Below are 18766 nucleotides of genomic sequence, written 5' to 3'. Positions count from 1 at the left end.
TGTTGTGTCTGCAGCAGGTTAAGATCATCTGTAATCTGATGCAGATTACAGATTACAGAAGCTTTCAGTTTCAGAAGCTTTCAACAATCAGTTGATCTCATTTATATGTTTTACATTATTTCCATGAAAAGCAGACACAGATAAATCCACAGTGAGAAAATGTTTGTTCACATGTTGGTTCACACAAATATAAAAATATAAAGGCTCCATGTCAAACAGAAGAGTTTTATGAACATTTGTGTTACGCAATATATGGAGAAAGTCAAAGTATTACATCAGTAATTACTGATGTTCATATCAGCGTTGATAACTTGGAGGTTCGGCCGTTTGGAGCCGTGATAAGGGTCAGGCTGAGGAATCTGGTTCTGACCCAGTTGGCTTCCCGTAGGCGGTTACAGACAGTCTGAGGTTTGATGTGTCTGTCGTTCAGTCCAATAGTCTCACCAGCTGGTCTGAGCCGATCCTCGGATGGACGAGCCGATCTGGCCGTCTGGTGCTGAGCGGTCCGACGAGGATGAGGAGGTTCTGCAGCAGAGCCGGTCTGCCGGTCCGATAACGGACACTGAGCCGTGCAGCTGCTGGTGGACGTCCCTGCATCCAACACGCCGACGGCTCCACAGAACATCTGAGGCTTCATGACATCATGAGACATTTTGGGGCCTTTTGTTGTCCAGTCCAAGGATGTTGTTGCTGGTTCTGTCTGATCAGCCAGAGGAGATGCACTGAGGAAAACAGCAGCTCACTGACAGCAGGTTGGGCTAAACATTATACACACATCAACAGAAATATTAATATTGTACAATAAAATGTCAGCAATGATCCTTTACAGCCATTAACTCCACATAGCAACAATACTTGACATGGGGCCTTTAGATTTTTGTTCAGTGTATTAAAAGTACTTAAAAAACAAATTTAAGAACAATATAATGTAGAGTAAAGGTAAGATTTTAACATAATGCTGTTATTGAAACATCATTTTCTGATCCAAAGAAATTATCCAGCTGAAGAAGATAATTAAAACAAATATTGTACAAAATGTACATTTATATTTGTACATTAAAAAGTATCAAACTCATAAAATAAAATAAAATAAAATGAATAAGAACCAGGGTCAGATTTCCTCCAGAGTGTCTCTGCTTTAGCTGCAGTGGCTTTAGCATCATGCTAACCTAGTAAAACTGCTTGGTTTCCCATCTGCAGAGCTTCAGCAGCCAAACACAGATTTACTGTTTAAACAGAACAACCTGCTGAAACTTGGTGTTTCAGAGTCCAGGCTGGTTGTGTCTGCAGATCATATTTATGTTCTTGTTCACATTCACCTGTTTCCTCCAGACATTTCAGGTTGAAACTAAGAAGAGCTGAGAGATCTGCAGTTCCTCTGAGTCTCTCCTTCAAACCAAGGATTCAGTGAAAAGTTCAGGTTCAGGCAGGTAGAAAACAGGAATGTCCTTAAAGACAGATTCCTTCACGTTCAACTTGGATCATATCAAAGCTGATAACAGACAAGTTTCTGTTGTGATCTGTGTTTTTCTGTGTTTATTTTGAGTTTCTGTCTCCATGTTGTCCCGTCTCCCCCTGATTGTTCCCAGCTGTGTCTCGTTCCCTGATTATCTCCTGTGTATTTAATGTCACCTGTGTTTCTGTGTCTTTGTCGGATCCTTGTCGATGGTTCGTTCCAGTCTGTCGGTTTTTGGTTTTGCTGTCCATTCGTGTACCAGTGCTACCAGTGTCGAGCCTTAGCTTTCCACTCAGCTGTGCTGCCTGATTTTGGACTTTGTGTTTTTCATCATTAAATCACCTTATTCATCTCATCCTGGATCTACTGCCTGCTGCCTCATCACCTCACACTGCAGTTTATAACAGTTTCATCGTGTTGGTATGAAAGGTATTTTATTGTTGGTAGATCTCTCCCTTTCCCAGTAATCAGATTATTATTATAACTGAAAGATCAGATTCACTGTGTTTAAACTTCCTGCTGATAAAGTTTCTTTACGGTCAGAGAGCAGAAGTCAGCAGACATGATAAAAGGTTTGAAGGACAAAGTCTGAGGGTTTTCATCATTTACAGCTTCATGAAGAGTTTCTCTGTTATCTGAACTACAGAGGAGCCATTTTGAATGTCGGCTATAGAAACTGAAGATTCACATGAACAAATATAGTTGTGAGAAATGAGAGATTCCTAAATGTATATTTGATGAGTTAACAAGAGTTTCAGCTTGTAAAAGTCAACATATCAGGAAAATCTCTCAGGGACAACGACTCTGGATTTCTGTTAGATTTCATCATCTCAGCTCAACATTTAATTCTGCACAGAACCACAGATGGTCAACATGAAACTGTCTCTCCACAAACTGTCTGGCATCAGAACCATGTTCATCCTCAGCCTGTCCAGCAGCTCGTCTCCTGCAGCAGCGGCAGGTGATGGTGTGTTTCCAAACACCTGGACCTTCACTCTGTACTCTGCGATGTTCTTGTCAAGGTTTTTATCTTTATACCAGAGGAAACGGAGATAATCTCTCTGATCCTCTCTGACAGGAAAACATCTGCTGTGACAGCGACCAGTTCTCAGAAACCTCAGAAGATCAAGATCTCCTATCAGAGTTGTTCCAGTCTGGTCTCTTTAGAAGAACATCAGCAGCACTTGGATCCAACTCCACCCTGATCTGTCCTGGTGTTTCAGACACCAAATGTTGGAAGATACCAGTTTTCTCTACCTTCTGCTGAAGGGGAGCTGGTTCAGCTGGTCTTTATCAAGACTTTTCTGGATGAACTCCTTGAAGTGTTGTTTCATTTCTGGCTTTTTCTCCAGAGCTTTTCGAAGTGAGTCAAGGCGCTTCATTGCTTGTTCCTGGTTACTTGGAAGAAGCTCTTGGAGAGTAAAATGGTAAAGGGGCCACCCAGCTGTGATCCTCATTTTGGTAGACTTCTTTATCCATACAGCTCAGAAAGGCTTTGTTGTTTGCAGACATCTTGATTTATCATCGTTGGATCTTTCAAACACTGAATGTTTGTGATTCTCTGCAGGAACAGAAATGAGCTGCAGTCAGGTTCTGGTTGATGTGAATCTCCGTCATCATGTGACATCAGGAACAGATTCTCTGGATTTTCAGGCTGCAGAGAAACTTTTCCATTTATTCCCATTGATTTCAGTAGCTAACAGGAAGCAGAACGTGATGTCATCCAAACTGACCTTCTGACCAGTCAGTTCCTGTTCCAGCAAACATTAATCTGACATGAACAGAAAGTTTTTCTGCTGCTGTTTGTTTGAGCTGCACCTTTAAAATCTCAGCAGGTGGAAAAACTGGAAACTGGAGTCAAAGAATCAGGAAGAACAGAAACTATGTGAAGCAACAGAGACGCCTTCCTGCTGGGAACCAATGAGGAGAGCCGCTGGGATCATGTGACCCAACAGCTGACTGTCAAACCAACAACAGGCTGGGTTTGGTTCTGATCTCAGTCTGATGGATCAGCAGGGAGCCGCTCAGGTGAGATTTACTTTCTGATTGACATGAAGCAGAAGAGAAAATGATTTTATTCACAGAAATAAATCTGTTAATCTGTCAGAGTAAATATTAATTCACCACCACAGATATTAATGGTGGAAAAGTGACTATTGATTATTAGAAAAAAGTTTCCATGAGTTAAAGTGTCACTGATTGTTTCCTGAATGTCTGATGATCATCAGGAACTGAGTGAAGATGAGAATAAATCTTATTATTTAAGCATTTAATAACTATAGATTCTATAAAATATGATTGAAAATAATTTGTTATCTAAAATGGAAACAGTCAGATGATATGATCTGGTCCAGATTAAAGAGTCCAGTGTTCAGACCAGTTCTCCCAGTTCTGATCCAAAACCTGCTGTTGGATCATTTGTTTATGCAAAACCAGATTCTGTTTCATTTGGTAACCAAACAGAAAGCAGGTCCAGTTCCTGGGAAAATCCTCAGAAAATGTGGAAGTGAGAAAGTTCTGCTTCTTTTTGGTTCTTTAATTCACACGGAACCAGAACAGACGAGGTTCTGATGGGTCCTGATGGGTTCTGATGGGTCCCAGTCTGAGGTCCTGATGGGCCCCAGTCTGAGGTTCTGATGGGTCCTGATGGGTCCCAGTCTGAGGTTCTGATGGGCCCCAGTCTGAGGTTCTGATGGGTCCTGATGGGTCCTGATGGGCCCCAGTCTGAGGTCCTCAGCTGTTTTGGCTCCAGTCAGACTAACATGTAAATAAGGACACCCTGCATGTCCTCACTTCCTCCTTCAAGCTTCAGTCCAACAGTAAATAATCAGATGTTGGTTCAACAGATAAAAACTTTTTTTTCCAAACGTCTGATTTGATCAAGTTGAACTATTTGAACTAAATGTCATTTTTTAAAAGCTTTGATGACGTTGGTCGTCAGAAAGTCGTGTTTGTGGTAACCTGGTCGTCATGGTGACCAGTTGTGGATCATTTGTTTTCTAACCACTTTCTGTTTCTTGAGGAAATGATGCGTCGGCTGGCGGCCATTTTGTGACCATAGAAACTTTTCTTACTTTCTTGCTTTTATTTAAATTCAATATTTAGTTTAGTTTTCAGTTAAACCATTTAGTTTATAAAACTGTGACTCTGATTGTTAAACCAAACCAGGTTTTACAGTCGATAGAAACTCAACTAGAACAAACATTAAACTATTTTTATTTTAAAATCAGTCTGGATCATATAGAGAGGTCAAAGATCAATCAATGTTTAATTAATAGTTTATTTTCACAGCAAGACTTAATGGAAGATGAAAATTTAAAAGCAGAAACTATAAAAATTTCAACAAAAAATAAACTTTATTTTCCCTAAACATTAGTAAAAACATCAAAGTAAAATATTTATTTAAAGACAATCAGATAAACTTGATGGGTGAAGAAACAAGAAGCAGCAGATTTTAAAATGATTTTATTTATTGTCATCAGAAGGTTGAATAGATTTAAATTTGACAAACCAACTATTGTTTCTGGATATTTCTCCTGCAGTACTCTACTCCGTCCACTAGGTGGTGTTTGTTCTGTCAGGTGACGTCAGCACAGAGCCCAGGTGTGTTCAGGTTACAGGTGATCAGAGGGATCAGTGGTTTATTATCTGGAAAGTTTTCAGTCATTTATTGTTTTAGAGACAGAAGCTGCTGGTCAGGTTTAAACTCTTTCAGCCAATCAGGTTTTAACTCTTTCAGCCAATCAGGTTTAAACTCTCTCAGCCAATCAGCTGCTTCTCTTTGTTTCACTGACAAAAGGAGAAACTCGGAGTTTCAGCTGCGGTTCAGTGAACGTTCCTCAATCCGACCGACCGGATGAACCGGTTCCTGATCCGTGATGTTTACAGCTGGTAATAAAGCTGCTGATCAGGAAATGAATTAAAAATATAATTTATATATAATGATAAATAATAATATAGTTTTAATGGTTTTTGTTAAGATTTAACTTAGACTTAGACTTAGACTGACTTTATTGTCATTTTGCATGCACAGGGTGTATACAGAACCAAATGTCGTTGCATACGGCTCAGGACAATGTTTGAGCTTCCAATGTTGTGAGGTTACTCCAGAATAAAATAAAATACAGTATAAAATATGAATATAAATATGAATATAAAATATAAAGTGCAGGACTGACAGTAAAATAGAAGTTATTTAGTTATGTACATGTGCAAGGTATGAAGTGGAGACCAGTTTTTGAGTGCAGTCCAGTTAAGAGTTCAGCAGTCTGATGGCAAGTGGGAAAAAGCTGTTTCAGAACCTGGTGGACCTGCACCGGATGCTGCAGAACCTCTTTCCAGAGGGCAGCAGGGAGAACAGTCCATGGTGTTAAGGAAGAATAATTTATAAATTAACTTTGGAAAAAAGTTTGGCTCTCTCTCTTCCTCAAACTCCCGGGTCCTCTCAGCGGGCGACGTGCGGCCACAAGGAAAACAACACTGCGCATTGACGTCACAGAGTTACAGAGTTTAATCCCATACAAAGCAACGTATGAATTAACAACAAAACTGCAGAGGAACAGAGATATACATTCATTACCTTATACAGACAAAGACAGACAAACAAAGACGCGTCTTTGGAGAGAGCCGATGCAAAAAAGCAAAATAGTGGCAGCTTTCTGAATTATTACTCCTGTGCACGAACTCTTATACTGAAGGTGTGTCTTTCCTTTTTAATATATTCAATTAAGGCGTACCTCTGGTTGACCAACTGGAAGCTACCTTGGACACTCAGAGAAACTTAGAAACTCCCCCTAATTTACGCCAAAGATCAACGGCCATTTGCTCTCTGTTTCAACAAAAGAGCCAACAGCTGCGTCCTGGTCTCCTGGGTTCTACGGTCATTTGGGTAAAGAAAAACATGAGATAAGATTTCACAGATACCTGTGGAATCCGGAGTCTCTCCCGTTATCTCTCCTTACATAAATTCTCAGGAGAAACTTAAATCCAGTAATTTGGTTCAAAGAAAGGTTATCTTCACAAAACCCCATTTAGCATAAATCCTGAGCAATTTTCTAATACTAAACAAAACATTTTCATTCAAACAATTTCCATTTGATTCTGATATTGTCACAGATAGTACAATTTTCAAATACATTCATCATTTACTAGATTAGTAGTTTTAAAATTAGATAATACAATCTTCAATAAAAACATGCTATTAGTACTATTAAAATGTCTTAGAAATTAAATGTTAGTGGTTTCAACATTCTATGTTGTATTCAGTTTTACACCATCCCAGATGTTGGTTCTGGAAGACTTTTGATCTTCTGTGAACCAAACAGACTTCTCTCCTCCAGGCTCAAGTGATTCTGCCCTGCAGGAGATGCTAATTTTATGGCCTCCTGTCCTCTGATAACACAGCAGGAGCCTCATTGAGAGATCCCCTTTGATCTGCATTTGGTTCCTGTAGTTTGAATACTTGCCCATCAATGGTTTAGTTTTAAATCCTTAACACAAACCTGTTCAAAATTAAGAAATTTGTTCAAAATAAGAATGTTCAATATACCTTTTACACATGCCGTAAGATTAACTGTATTAAGCACTAAAAATAATCATTTTTCCTCAACAATGGTAACATTTGTTAATATGAATTTTTTAGATTTTAAATTATTTTCAGTAAATGTTAAACCCTGACAGGAATCACTTTGTTTTTTATCCTTAATAAAACTATTTATTTTAATAAATAAACATTAATAAAAAGCATGTTAAAATATTGTTGCATTTCAAGGTTTTAAGATTCAGATGTTTTATTTCCAACCAGCTGCTGGTTCTGTTGGACCTTTAGTTTCTATCTGCAGTTTTATTGATACATTTGAACTGAAAACATTAAAAGTTAATTTAATGTTGATCAGATGGTTTAAATGTTGATGCTTTTCTTTCCTCTCCTGTAAAGTTCAGTTTATGATACATGAGGTTTTCATTCAGGATGTGAGGATCCGGCCCGGTCCAGAGACCAGCGGTCTGTTGGGTCCATTGGGTCCGTTGGATCCGTTGGGTCTGTTGGATCGGTTGGATCCGTTTAACTTGTGTTTCTCCTGCAGATCAGATGAAGATCTCAGCTGATCCTGGACTCTCCGTCACTCTGAGCTGCTGGGATCAAATCCTCAGAAATGAGCTGCAGTCAGAGTCTGATCCTCTGCAGAGATCAGACGGATCCAGAAAACCAGACGGAGGACCGAGACGGGTTCTGGTTCTGGTTCTGACTGACTGACGATGGAGGAACCAGGAACAGAGCCTGGTCCAATCAGCATCATCCACCTGATGGAGCTCCTCCTCCTCAGCAGGTTAGTTGCTTTGGTTCTGGTTTTATATAGATAAATATTAACTTTACTGTGTCTGGGAGTTAATTTAAAGAAAACACATTTTGTTTTTTTAAGTTGGACAAAAAACAAAATGTGAAATTAAACCAGCAGAAAGAAAAAAACATGAACTGGAGATGCTGTTTGTTACAGCAGGTGATGTAATGGATGACAGATGGTGTAAAAAATAAGAAGAAAACTGTCAGCAGGTCCTGACACCAGCCTGCAGTTTCATTCAGTTTCTATAATAATGAATCATTCAGTCTCTGCTGTTCAGTCCAGTTTGGACGGGTTCTGGAACGGTTCTGGAACGGCCTGGTTTGGTTCTGGTGAAGGACAGAACCAGCTGATACCAGTTTGGGTTTCCTCTGTTTGGTTCTGATGAAAACAGTCAGTCTGATTCATGATGAAGGTTCTGGATCCATCATCCTTCAGATCAGACTGGACTCACTGCTCAGCTGGTCGGTTCTGATCTATTAAAGGCGGCTCAGCTAGAAGTGGTTCTTCAGAACTCTGGCTTGACTTTGGACTCAAACATGAACGTTTTTTACGGATGAAATAAACAAAAAAAACAACAACAATAATTAAAACAACTAAAATAACTGAAGCTACCACCAGACCAACCACCAGACCAATCCAAGAAGCAGGTCCGTCTCGGTTCCCTCCATCAGGTTCACCTGCAGAACAGAACCAGGTGTTAGTTTGATGTCCAGGTAGAAAATGACAGCAGATCATCATCTGACCTCAGACCAGCTGATTTCTAGACTCTTAACTAAAACATCTCTAGAAAACGTCAGAAAGAAGGTGGTGATGGAAAAACTCTGAGTTTGAGGAAAATCCTGGATTTCCTGTTCAAAATGAAAAGCTACATTTTCAATATATCGCCATGGTAACACAATCCTTGTATAACCTGCTGCTAGCAGCTTTTCTATTGGTCAACCTGAAGTGCTAATCTACACAGATTTTATTTTCTTAAACTTTATCATAGCAGAAAAAATGAAGTTTATGACTAACAATGTTCATTATTTCAACTTGTTTGTTTTGTTTTGCTTTTTTCTTGTAAAGTTTTTAAAAATCTATGATCTTGTTTAAAAATCAATATCCATTAATAAGGTGGCAGGACATTTATTAATACATTGGATTTATAACAACGGATTAAATTAGTGAACTCTGTAACAACAACACAGAAAATGGCTGAATGAGGATAAATTAGCACTGAGGCTAAATAAAACGACAGGATGAAGGTTTAATGTGTGAAGGAAGGAAAGCTAACTGGCTAGTTACATAGTAGCTGAAGTGAAAGGTGGGAACACAAGATGGCGGACGGCGCTGCGTGGTGACATCATCATCCTTGAAAAGTGGCGTCAGCGCCGTGCTGGCTGTGAAGCTGCACCAGGATTTGGATCATGGATATTTGTGCTAAATGTGTGATGTGGGAAAATTACAATAAGGTCACACCTGCTGGTTGTATTGATATATGTTTATTCTAAGTTCTGTATATTCCCACCAAGATAAAGCTGTTTGGGTTACATGTACAAGGTTGGACGTTGTTTTTAAGTTTCAGATTCTAGTGTTGTCCTGGGTTCCTGTCCTTTATTGAGTTTTAAATTAGAATAATAAAGTCTATTTTTAATATTGTAAAAGAATGTATAAATATATTTTGTATACTATTTCATGTCCTCTGTCACAATCCAGGTTCTTCAACCATGTCACACAGTTACATCCCTGGTTCTGATGATCTTGTCTGGGTTAGGGCTTCTCGGTCCCTGTGGACTTTCAGGGTCATCACCGAGATCATATGACATCACTATGACAAGTTGTTCTCCTTATTAATGTTCCTATTAAAAGGGAGAACGCCCCCTACTGGACAGAGTACACTGGTGAACACCAGGTCCTCAGCTGGGAGAGATTCATGCACTTAATGTCCAATTAGCCACAACTATTTATTGAATTCATAGTCGCCATGGGAGGCAACAAGGGTGGAAAGGCTCTGAGTTGGAGTGGAAACGGCCCCCCATTGCCACCCAGTAGATCCGCCCCTGATTAAATCAAATGAAATTGAACAGGAAGGCAACAGCCAGACTGAGTCTTGAAATAAAATCCAGAGTCTTTAATGTCCAAGACGGAGAAAATCAAAAAGTGGTTTTAAATACTACAACACTGGAATCAGTTACCATGGTGATATATTTAAGTTAATGTCTATTTCTGGAACAGAAAACCTGATTTTTTTCCAAACTGAGAGTTAAACTAAACTCAGAGGTTTCAGATAACAAACCTTCTGGACTCTCAGATGTTTCACTCTGACCAATCAGCTGAAATGAGACAAACAAACATCAACTCACCTGGAGACGTTACTATCAGGTTGATGATGATGATGGTTTTCCTCCGGCTGTTTGTTTCTGTCTGAATGAGTCGACATTCATAAGCTCCTCTGTCGTCAGTCGTCACTTTCTTCAGAACCAAAGACACGTTTCCATCCTTCATCTGTCTGTCCTGCAGATCCACTCGGTCCTTAAACATCACATGCTGGTTTTCTGGATTAATCTTCTTATTTCTGTACAGAAGAACATATTCTGACCCCAGATCAGATCTCCTCCACTCAACAAACACAGCAGGTTTATTATCAGGAGATCTGCAGGGCAGAAATGTTTCCTGTCCAACTTCAGCTGTGATGTTTGTCTGATCTGTAAGAGGAAACAGAGCAGAGAGGTTAAAGGTCATTTATTCAGCTGTATAAGAGTTTCTGCCTTTAACATCAGAACAGTGATGCTACAAAGACCAAAACATGAAGGGATTCATTTCTCCATACAGAGCAGAAAGGACTACAAGTCCCAGAATGCAGTGGGAGTGATACCTGATAGGATCAGGAAGAAGCTACTGAGTTATTTTACTGTTGTAAACAAAACAGGTTTTACATGAAGATATTTTCTACTGAAGCAGCACTAGACTGTTGATCACATTAAAATATAAACATGATAAATAAAAAGCAGTAAACACATTAGAAATAATCATAAAGGATTTATTCTGAACAGGATGTTGAAACAATTGATACAAACCACAAAACCTGATTGATAACCTGCAAAAACAACTTATTGATCAAAATAGATCTTTTAAAATAATCATGTTTTTGTGTCATTGAACGGGTCGGTGTCACCAGAATGAAAAGTTCTGATCCAATGTTTATGTCCCATAAAGATAAATTAATTTGTCCTGTTTCTGTTCTGAAGCTTCAGTCTTGATTCTTTTCTAAAGCTAAAGAACCAGATTGGTGACGTTTATAAGGCCAAACAGTTTAGATCATGTTTGATGGTCATGAGAAAACTGATCAGAGAACAAATTAACAAATTAACTAAAAATCTAATCAGTAATAAAATCCTTCTAATGATTCTAACACAGCAACAAACATCATCCTGATTATAAAAGTCAGTTTCCTCTAGAAAATCTGATAGTTTTTATATTTTTAAGGGTTTGGATCAAACAAAGAGAGCAAAGGGCCCTGGAGGAGGAACCACCAGAACCAGAACCAGAACCAGAACCGTCTCAACGTCTTTAAGGTTCAACAGGCTTTACTAGACGGTTCAACGCCTGGTGTCACTGATTGTGATGATCTAGTCTGTTTACTGGGAACGAGAGCTAACTGGTTCCAGAAACTACCTGGTCCCACAAACTAACTGGTCCCAGAAACTAACTGGTCCCAGAAACTAACTGGTCCCAGAAACTAACTGGTTCCAGAAACTAACTGGTCCCAGAAACTACCAGGTCCCAGAAACTAACTGGTCCCAGAAACAATGAGCAGGATCGTCATCATTACGTCAACACGTGTCTCCGTGGATAGCGTCACTTTAACTATCGCTGGATCTCTGATCTAAATAACTTTGAATCTGAAGTTTTTCTCCAGAAACTCGCCTGTAGAGACAGAAGAGATGAAGATGATGATGATGAAGTTCAGAGCCGAAAACAATGAAGTCGCTGCTAGAGAATCCATTTCCTGGTTTCAATCCACCGTCACAGTTTCTCCTATTTCTCTTACCGCGACATTACATAGAAACAACAAAGCACCAGAAGATTCACTTTAACATTAAACCTGATTATATTTGCTGTTTGTCGGCCAATAATCAATAAAATATCAAATATTCGGAAACACCGATAATCCACGAGCTGCGAAGGAAACAGGAAGAAGCAGGAGCAGAAGGGCGATGAGGATCACTCAGTTCATTGGTTGAGAACAGCGCCTCCTCCAGTCCAGTCTGGAGAACTGTCACTGATTGTTTCCTGAATGTCTGATGATCATCAGGAACTGAGTGAAGATGAGAATAAATCTTATTATTTAAGCATTTATTAACTATAGATTCTATAAGATATGATTGAACATAATTTGTTATCTAAAATGGAAACAGTCAGATGATATGATCTGGTCCAGATTAAAGAGTCCAGTGTTCAGACCAGTTCTCCCAGTTCTGATCCAAAACCTGCTGTTGGATCATTTGTTTATGCAAAACCAGATTCTGTTTCATTTGGTAACCAAACAGAAAGCAGGTCCAGATCCTGGGAAAATCCTCAGAAAATGTGGAAGTGAGAAAGTTCTGCTTCTTTTTGGTTCTTTAATTCACACGGAACCAGAACAGACGAGGTTCTGATGGGTCCTGATGGGTTCTGATGGGTCCTGATGGGTCCCAGTCTGAGGTTCTGATGGGCCCCAGTCTGAGGTTCTGATGGGTCCTGATGGGTCCTGATGGGCCCCAGTCTGAGGTCCTCAGCTGTTTTGGCTCCAGTCAGACTAACAGGTAAATAAGGACACCCTGCATGTCCTCACTTCCTCCTTCAAGCTTCAGTCCAACAGTAAATAATCAGATGTTGGTTCAACAGATAAAAACTTTTTTTTCCAAACGTCTGATTTGATCAAGTTGAACTATTTGAACTAAATGTCATTTTTTAAAAGCTTTGATGACGTTGATGGTCAGAAAGTCGTGTTTGTGGTAACCTGGTCGTCATGGTGACCAGTTGTGGATCATTTGTTTTCTAACCACTTTCTGTTTCTTGAGGAAATGATGCGTCGGCTGGCGGCCATTTTGTGACCATAGAAACTTTTCTTACTTTCCTGCTTTTATTTAAATTCAATATTTAGTTTAGTTTTCAGTTAAACCATTTAGTTTATAAAACTGTGACTCTGGTTGTTAAACCAAACCAGGTTTTACAGTCGATAGAAACTCAACTAGAACAAACATTAAACTATTTTTATTTTAAAATCAGTCTGGATCATATAGAGAGGTCAAAGATCAATCAATGTTTAATTAATAGTTTATTTTCACAGCAAGACTTAATGGAAGATGAAAATTTAAAAACAGAAACTATAAAAATTTCAACAAAATATAAATTTCTGTTTCTGTTGCACCTTCAGTTTCTATCTGGAGTTTTATTGATACATTTGAACTGAAAACATTAAAAGTTCATTTAATGTTGATCAGATGGTTTAAATGTTGATGCTTTTCTTTCCTCTCCTGTAAAGTTCAGTTTCTGATACATGAGGTTTTAATTCAGGATGTGAGGATCCGGCCCGGTCCAGAGACCAGTGGTCCGTTGGGTCCGTTGGATCCGTTGGGTCCGTTTAACTTGTGTTTCTCCTGCAGATCAGATGAAGATCTCAGCTGATCCTGGACTCTCTGTCACTCTGAGCTGCTGGGATCAAATCCTCAGAAATGAGCTGCAGTCAGAGTCTGATCCTCTGCAGAGATCAGACGGATCCAGAAAACCAGACGGAGGACCGAGACGGGTTCTGGTTCTGGTTCTGGTTCTGACTGACGAAGGAGGAACCAGGAACAGAGCCTGGTCCAATCAGCATCATCCACCTGATGGAGCTCCTCCTCCTCAGCAGGTTAGTTGCTTTGGTTCTGGTTTTATATAGATAAATATTAACTTTACTGTGTCTGGGAGTTAATTTAAAGAAAACACATTTTGTTTTTTTAAGTTGGACAAAAAACAAAATGTGAAATTAAACCAGCAGAAAGAAAAAAACATGAACTGGAGATGCTGTTTGTTACAGCAGGTGATGTAATGGATGACAGATGGTGTAAAAAATAATCTGCCTTTAAAACAAACTGAACTTTTCCTCTTTCACGTTTTATGTCAAAATCTGTTGATATTGATCCATCCTGATAAATCCACAACCAACAGAGTCAAGGCCGGTTCAGCCAATCAGCTCTCTAGATAGCTAGCTAGCTTACATAGCTACACAGCTAGCTAGATAAATGTGTGAATTGTTTTTTAAGAAGCTTCATTTTCTGTAAATTATTTGACAAAGAATAAAGTAAAAAGCTCAGAACTTTGTACTCTTGCAGTTCTTCTTCTGGACCAGCAGGGGGCGGTAAAGACTCCAGAATCTATAAACTTATTTTCAGTTTCCAAAAGTTTAGAACCAGAAACGTTTAAATCTTTGAAGTTGTTTTTTAAACTGATGTAATAATTATCTTTAAATTGTCTTGATGATGTCATAATGATGCATTATGTAACAGTAAACATAAACAGCACCGACCCAGACTGCTGTTATGTTCTGATCCAGTTATTGTTCAGTCAGTTTACAGATCCTGGATGTGACCTTTACTCAAGGTCAGGGATCCTCATGTTCTAAGAGCTGATTGGACGATCTGACCTTTAACCTCTGGTTGTGGATTTAGATTCTGGGTTATTTTATTAGATTTGGAAACAAAATGGCTGAAAAAACCTCAAATATTTTCTTAAACACTAAATGTATATCAGAGGTTTATTATATATTTTAATGATTAACAGTATTTAATGACCTAAAACAGAAACAGTCCAACAATTCATAAAATCAGTTACTTTGGGGAAAATGTTCAAATATTTTAATTAAAAATCAACTTAATAACTTTGATAATAAAGTGACAGTTATGAAACAATTTGTGTAATTTTTGATTTTAAAACAATCTGGTCTGACCAGAAATGATTAAACCTGAGCTGATTTTGGGCTGAAGTTATAAATGAAAGTTTAAAGGTCAAAGGTCAGCCAGTGGTTGACCCTGGTGAACCAAGCAGCTTCTCTCCCACTTTCATCAAATCCAACAAAAAACTCGTGTCAAACTTTTCTGAAACGTTTTGCATGGAAACATTTTGAAGATATTGAAGAAAATCCAGAATTTCTGCAAAGAAGAAACATTTGTAAACAAAACGACGATTTAAAGGACGGTAAGTTTGAGTTTTATGTTTTTAATATTCAGGACTGATGTGAACGAGCTGAACATCATCTGAACTGGTTTCTGCTTCCTGAACATGTTGGTTGACCTGCTGACCTCAGATGGTTCAACAATCTGCCAGCATTTATTTTACAAGTTATTACAATAAAGATCCAAACGGAGAATTTATGAGTTTATTGTTCCGACTCCAGAACCATGAACATTATCTCTGCCAGACAGGAATGAAACCAGCCGTTACTAAAGACATGAGAACTCTGAGATGAGACTGAAGCAACAAACATGCAGCTTTAAGTAACAGCAGCAGGACCAGACACTGAACCAGTGGAACCAGTAAAACCAGTGGAACCAGTGAAATGTTTTGACTGGAGAAATGATGCATAAATACCAGAAACATCAGAAACGTAATAAATGAAATGATTTAGATGCTTCCAGGAGGAACATTTAACACAAACAGTTTAGTTTATGAACAAATATAAAACAGTCATATTTAATAAGACAGAATAAATGTGCAGATGAAACTTTTTGTCAGATTAAAAGTATATTTAGAAAATTCACATTTCTGCATTAAAAAGTTATTTATTGGTCTGATTAATATTAATATTCAATGTGTTTTCATTAAGCAGAAAAAAAATCACAATTAATAAAAATAAACATTAATCAGTTTAATCTGTTTCTGTTTCACTTTTTGAATTGAGTTTCTGAAAAAATGAACTTTTCAATAATATTCCAGGTTATTGAATATGACTGTATATGAGGTTGGAACAAGTTTCTTGTGAAAATGAGTTTTAGTTTCTAAGTGAGATCCATCCTGAATAAATACATAAAATAAAAACAGAAATATAAAATAAAAACATTTTAAATCCAGAAGAAACGTCTAAAAGTCACAAACTGTCAGCAGATCCTGACACCAACCTGCAGCTTCATTCAGTTTCTGTAATAATGAAGCATTCAGTCCAGTTTGGACGGGTTCTGTAGCGGTTCTGGAACAACGGTTCTGTAACGGTTCTGTAACGGCCTGGTTTGGTTCTGGTGAAGGACAGAACCAGCTGATACCAGTTTGGGTTTCCTCTGTTTGGTTCCGATGAAAACAGTCAGTCTGATTTATGATGAAGGTTCTGGATCCATCATCCTTCAGATCAGACTGGACTCACTGCCCAGCTGGTCGGTTCTGATCCTTTAAAGGCTGCTGAGATGGAGATGGTTCTTCAGAATTCTGGCTTTGGACTAAAACATGAAGTTTTTTACGGATCCAATGAACAAAAATACCTAAAACCAAAACAAGCACCACCAGACCAATCAGACCAGCAGGTCCGTCTCGGTTCCCTCCATCAGGTTCACCTGCAGAACAGAACCAGGTGTTAGTTTGATGTCCAGGTAGAAAATGACAGCAGATCATCATCTGACCTCAGACCAGCTGATTTCTAGACTCTTAACTAAAACATCTCTAGAAAACGTCAGAAAGAAGGTGGTGATGGAAAAACTCTGAGTTTGAGGAAAATCCTGGATTTCCTGTTCAAAATGAAAAGCTACATTTTCAATATATCGCCATGGTAACACAATCCTTGTATAACCTGCTGCTAGCAGCTTTTCTATTGGTCAACCTGAAGTGCTGATCTACACAGATTTTATTTTCTTAAACTTTATCATAGCAGGAAAAATGAAGTTTATGACTAACAATGTTCATTATTTCAACTTGTTTGTTTTGTTTTTTTCTTATAAAGTTTTTTAAAAATCTATTATCTTGTTTAAAAATCAATATCCATTAATAAGGTGGCAGGACATTTATTAATCAATTGGATTTATAACAATGGATTAAATTAGTGAACTCTGTAACAACAACACAGAAAATGGCTGAATGAGGATAAATTAGCACTGAGGCTAAATAAAACGACAGGATGAAGGTTTAACGTGTGAAGGAAGGAAAGCTAACTGGCTAGTTACATAGTAGCTGAAGTGAAAGGTGGGAACACAAGATGGCGGACGGCGCTGCGTGGTGACATCATCATCCTTGAAAAGTGGCGTCAGGTTAAACAAAGGTCAACGGATGCAGCTAAAGGTCACTGCTGCCGTTAGCGTTAGCGTTAGCAGCCAGGAGACGCAGCCTTGTGAGTCTTTTGGTGAAAAGTTTTCACAGGTTCAGGAATGAAAGAGTTGATGTTTCTGTTTTATGAGGTCGTTGATTCATTGAGGGACATTGATGAAACCAGCGCCACCTTCTGACAGAAAGAGGAAACACAGCAGAGGGTGATGCATCATGGGAGCTGGGTCCTCTTTGAGTTCAGTAATCTGATTACTGTGTCCTCTTTGAGTTCAGTAATCTGATTACTGGTAGTCTGCTGGTCTTGTTGGGCCTGTGGACCAGTACAGCTGGGAGTTTGTCTGCTGAAGGAGGACTGACCACTTTTTATTGGCTTTGGTTTTGTCTTTCATGGCGACCTCTCTGTTTGACCTCAGTCACATGACCTCATGTCCAGGTCACCTGACCCTGATCCTGTGGTTGCTGTGTTAGCTGAGGTGTTAGCATGCTAACTGTGCTACACTGTGGTTCATCAGTCAGGTTCCTGTCAGGGTCTCTCGACTCTGTGAAGAATATTGTTGTTGGCTGGACCTTTAGGGCCTTAAGGGCCACAGTGATGCATCAATACGATGAACCACAGTGACCTGATGGAGTGTCAGGTCATGCAGTCCTCTGGTATGTCTGATCGGGTCAGGATAGCACCAGCTGATACTGGTTAACGGACGGGGCCAGCTTCTCCTCCAGACTGGTTGATCATGGTCAGAACAGAACCTGGAACCACTTCATGGTTCATCCTGGAGGATCCAGGACTAGATCCCATCCTGCAGGGACTCGGACTGTTGGATGGTCCCAGTTGGTCCCAGTTTCATGTTTCCAGATTTACAAAGCAGCAGCTTCAGGTCAAAGGTTCTTCTTTCAATGCACAAAGTAAAAGGAAGGTCTGTCACTTGACCAGCTAACTCAAGATGATCCCACTTGGTTTCTGCAGAGCTGCAGGATTCCTGCCATGCAGAATTTCACCTGAAGGCCAGTTCTTGTCTCTGAGATCATTTTAAAGCTCTATGATGTCACAGGGATCCGTCCTCACTAGAATCTCCCTCAACCAAAGATGTTTGTTTTACAGCGAGGCGTGAAGAGCTGGGCCTTCTGGGATTCAGAGTTTTTCACCAGTCCCTTTGTCCTCTGGTCTGTAATCTGGATCAGGACACTATCAGTCCTTGGTTCTGTGATCGTTGGGTCCAAGCACACATTCTTCTACCTCACTGACTTTTGCTCATTTCACAGGAATTGTTATCATCCATCCTTTCCAGCCACTTGTCCCTCAGGGTTGTGGGAGGACTGGTGTCCATCTCCAGCAGTCACTGGTTGATGGGCTTTGCACACATCTGGTATTTTTAACAGATTGTAGCTTCTTGTTAATATGTAAAGCAGAAAATATTTCAGTGTAAGATTGAGTTGAGTGGAGCTTTAGGTTGGCTCTTTTAATGTGGCTCATGGATGTAACCGGATGATGTATTAGTTGAAAACAGTTTTTACATGAAGTGGCTGTAAATTCCCACCAGTTTCAGGCCCTTGAATGCATCTTTGCCCGGTTTCCCCACCTTCACTTCCGGTTCACAGCATTGTTGGGCTCATTAGTGTAAATAGGCACCAGGTGAGTTCACCAAGCTATGAGTGTCAGGTCTGTTGTTGTGGATCCCTGTTGGATCAGCGCTGGCGCCGAGCTGGTCGGGAAGCTGCACCAGTA

The 18766-nt window shown here is 39.4% G+C and overlaps 3 protein-coding genes across 7 annotated transcripts in view; 1 reads left to right on the top strand and 2 right to left on the bottom strand.

Moving 5' to 3' along the window:
* Positions 1 to 18766, bottom strand: part of LOC116732561 (muscle M-line assembly protein unc-89-like) — a 444643-nt gene that overhangs the window by 356534 nt on the left and 69343 nt on the right. The window lies entirely within an intron of this gene.
* LOC116732614 (high affinity immunoglobulin gamma Fc receptor I-like) overlaps positions 1 to 18766 on the top strand; it is a 75594-nt gene that overhangs the window by 22015 nt on the left and 34813 nt on the right. The window contains exons 1-3 of one of the 3 annotated variants that reach the window (XM_032582939.1): positions 3397 to 3484; positions 7540 to 7782; positions 13425 to 13669. The exons of 1 other annotated variant lie outside the window; for it this stretch is intronic. The gene's annotated coding sequence lies outside the window, so the exon portion shown is untranslated. Of the gene's footprint in view, positions 1 to 3396; positions 3485 to 7190; positions 7783 to 13424; positions 13670 to 18766 lie in introns of those variants that run through there. One more of the 3 variants, XM_032582938.1, reaches the window with a different exon arrangement.
* LOC116732610 (sodium channel subunit beta-2-like) overlaps positions 7814 to 18766 on the bottom strand; it is a 27474-nt gene continuing 16521 nt past the window's right edge. For 2 of the 3 annotated variants that reach the window (XM_032582927.1, XM_032582929.1), the window contains 2 exons: positions 16296 to 16340; positions 7814 to 8429 (listed from right to left, as the gene is read on the bottom strand). In XM_032582927.1, coding sequence (XP_032438818.1) covers positions 8245 to 8429; positions 16296 to 16340 — 230 coding nt within the window. In that variant the 3' untranslated portion in view covers positions 7814 to 8244. The remainder of the gene's footprint in view (positions 8430 to 16295; positions 16341 to 18766) is intronic. The other variant, XM_032582926.1, reaches the window with a different exon arrangement.

This window comes from Xiphophorus hellerii, chromosome 14 (assembly GCF_003331165.1).
Source record: "Xiphophorus hellerii strain 12219 chromosome 14, Xiphophorus_hellerii-4.1, whole genome shotgun sequence".
NCBI classification, from domain to species: domain Eukaryota; kingdom Metazoa; phylum Chordata; class Actinopteri; order Cyprinodontiformes; family Poeciliidae; genus Xiphophorus; species Xiphophorus hellerii.
Note: the sequence above shows the minus strand (reverse complement) of the source record. Positions and strands in the feature narration are given on the sequence as shown.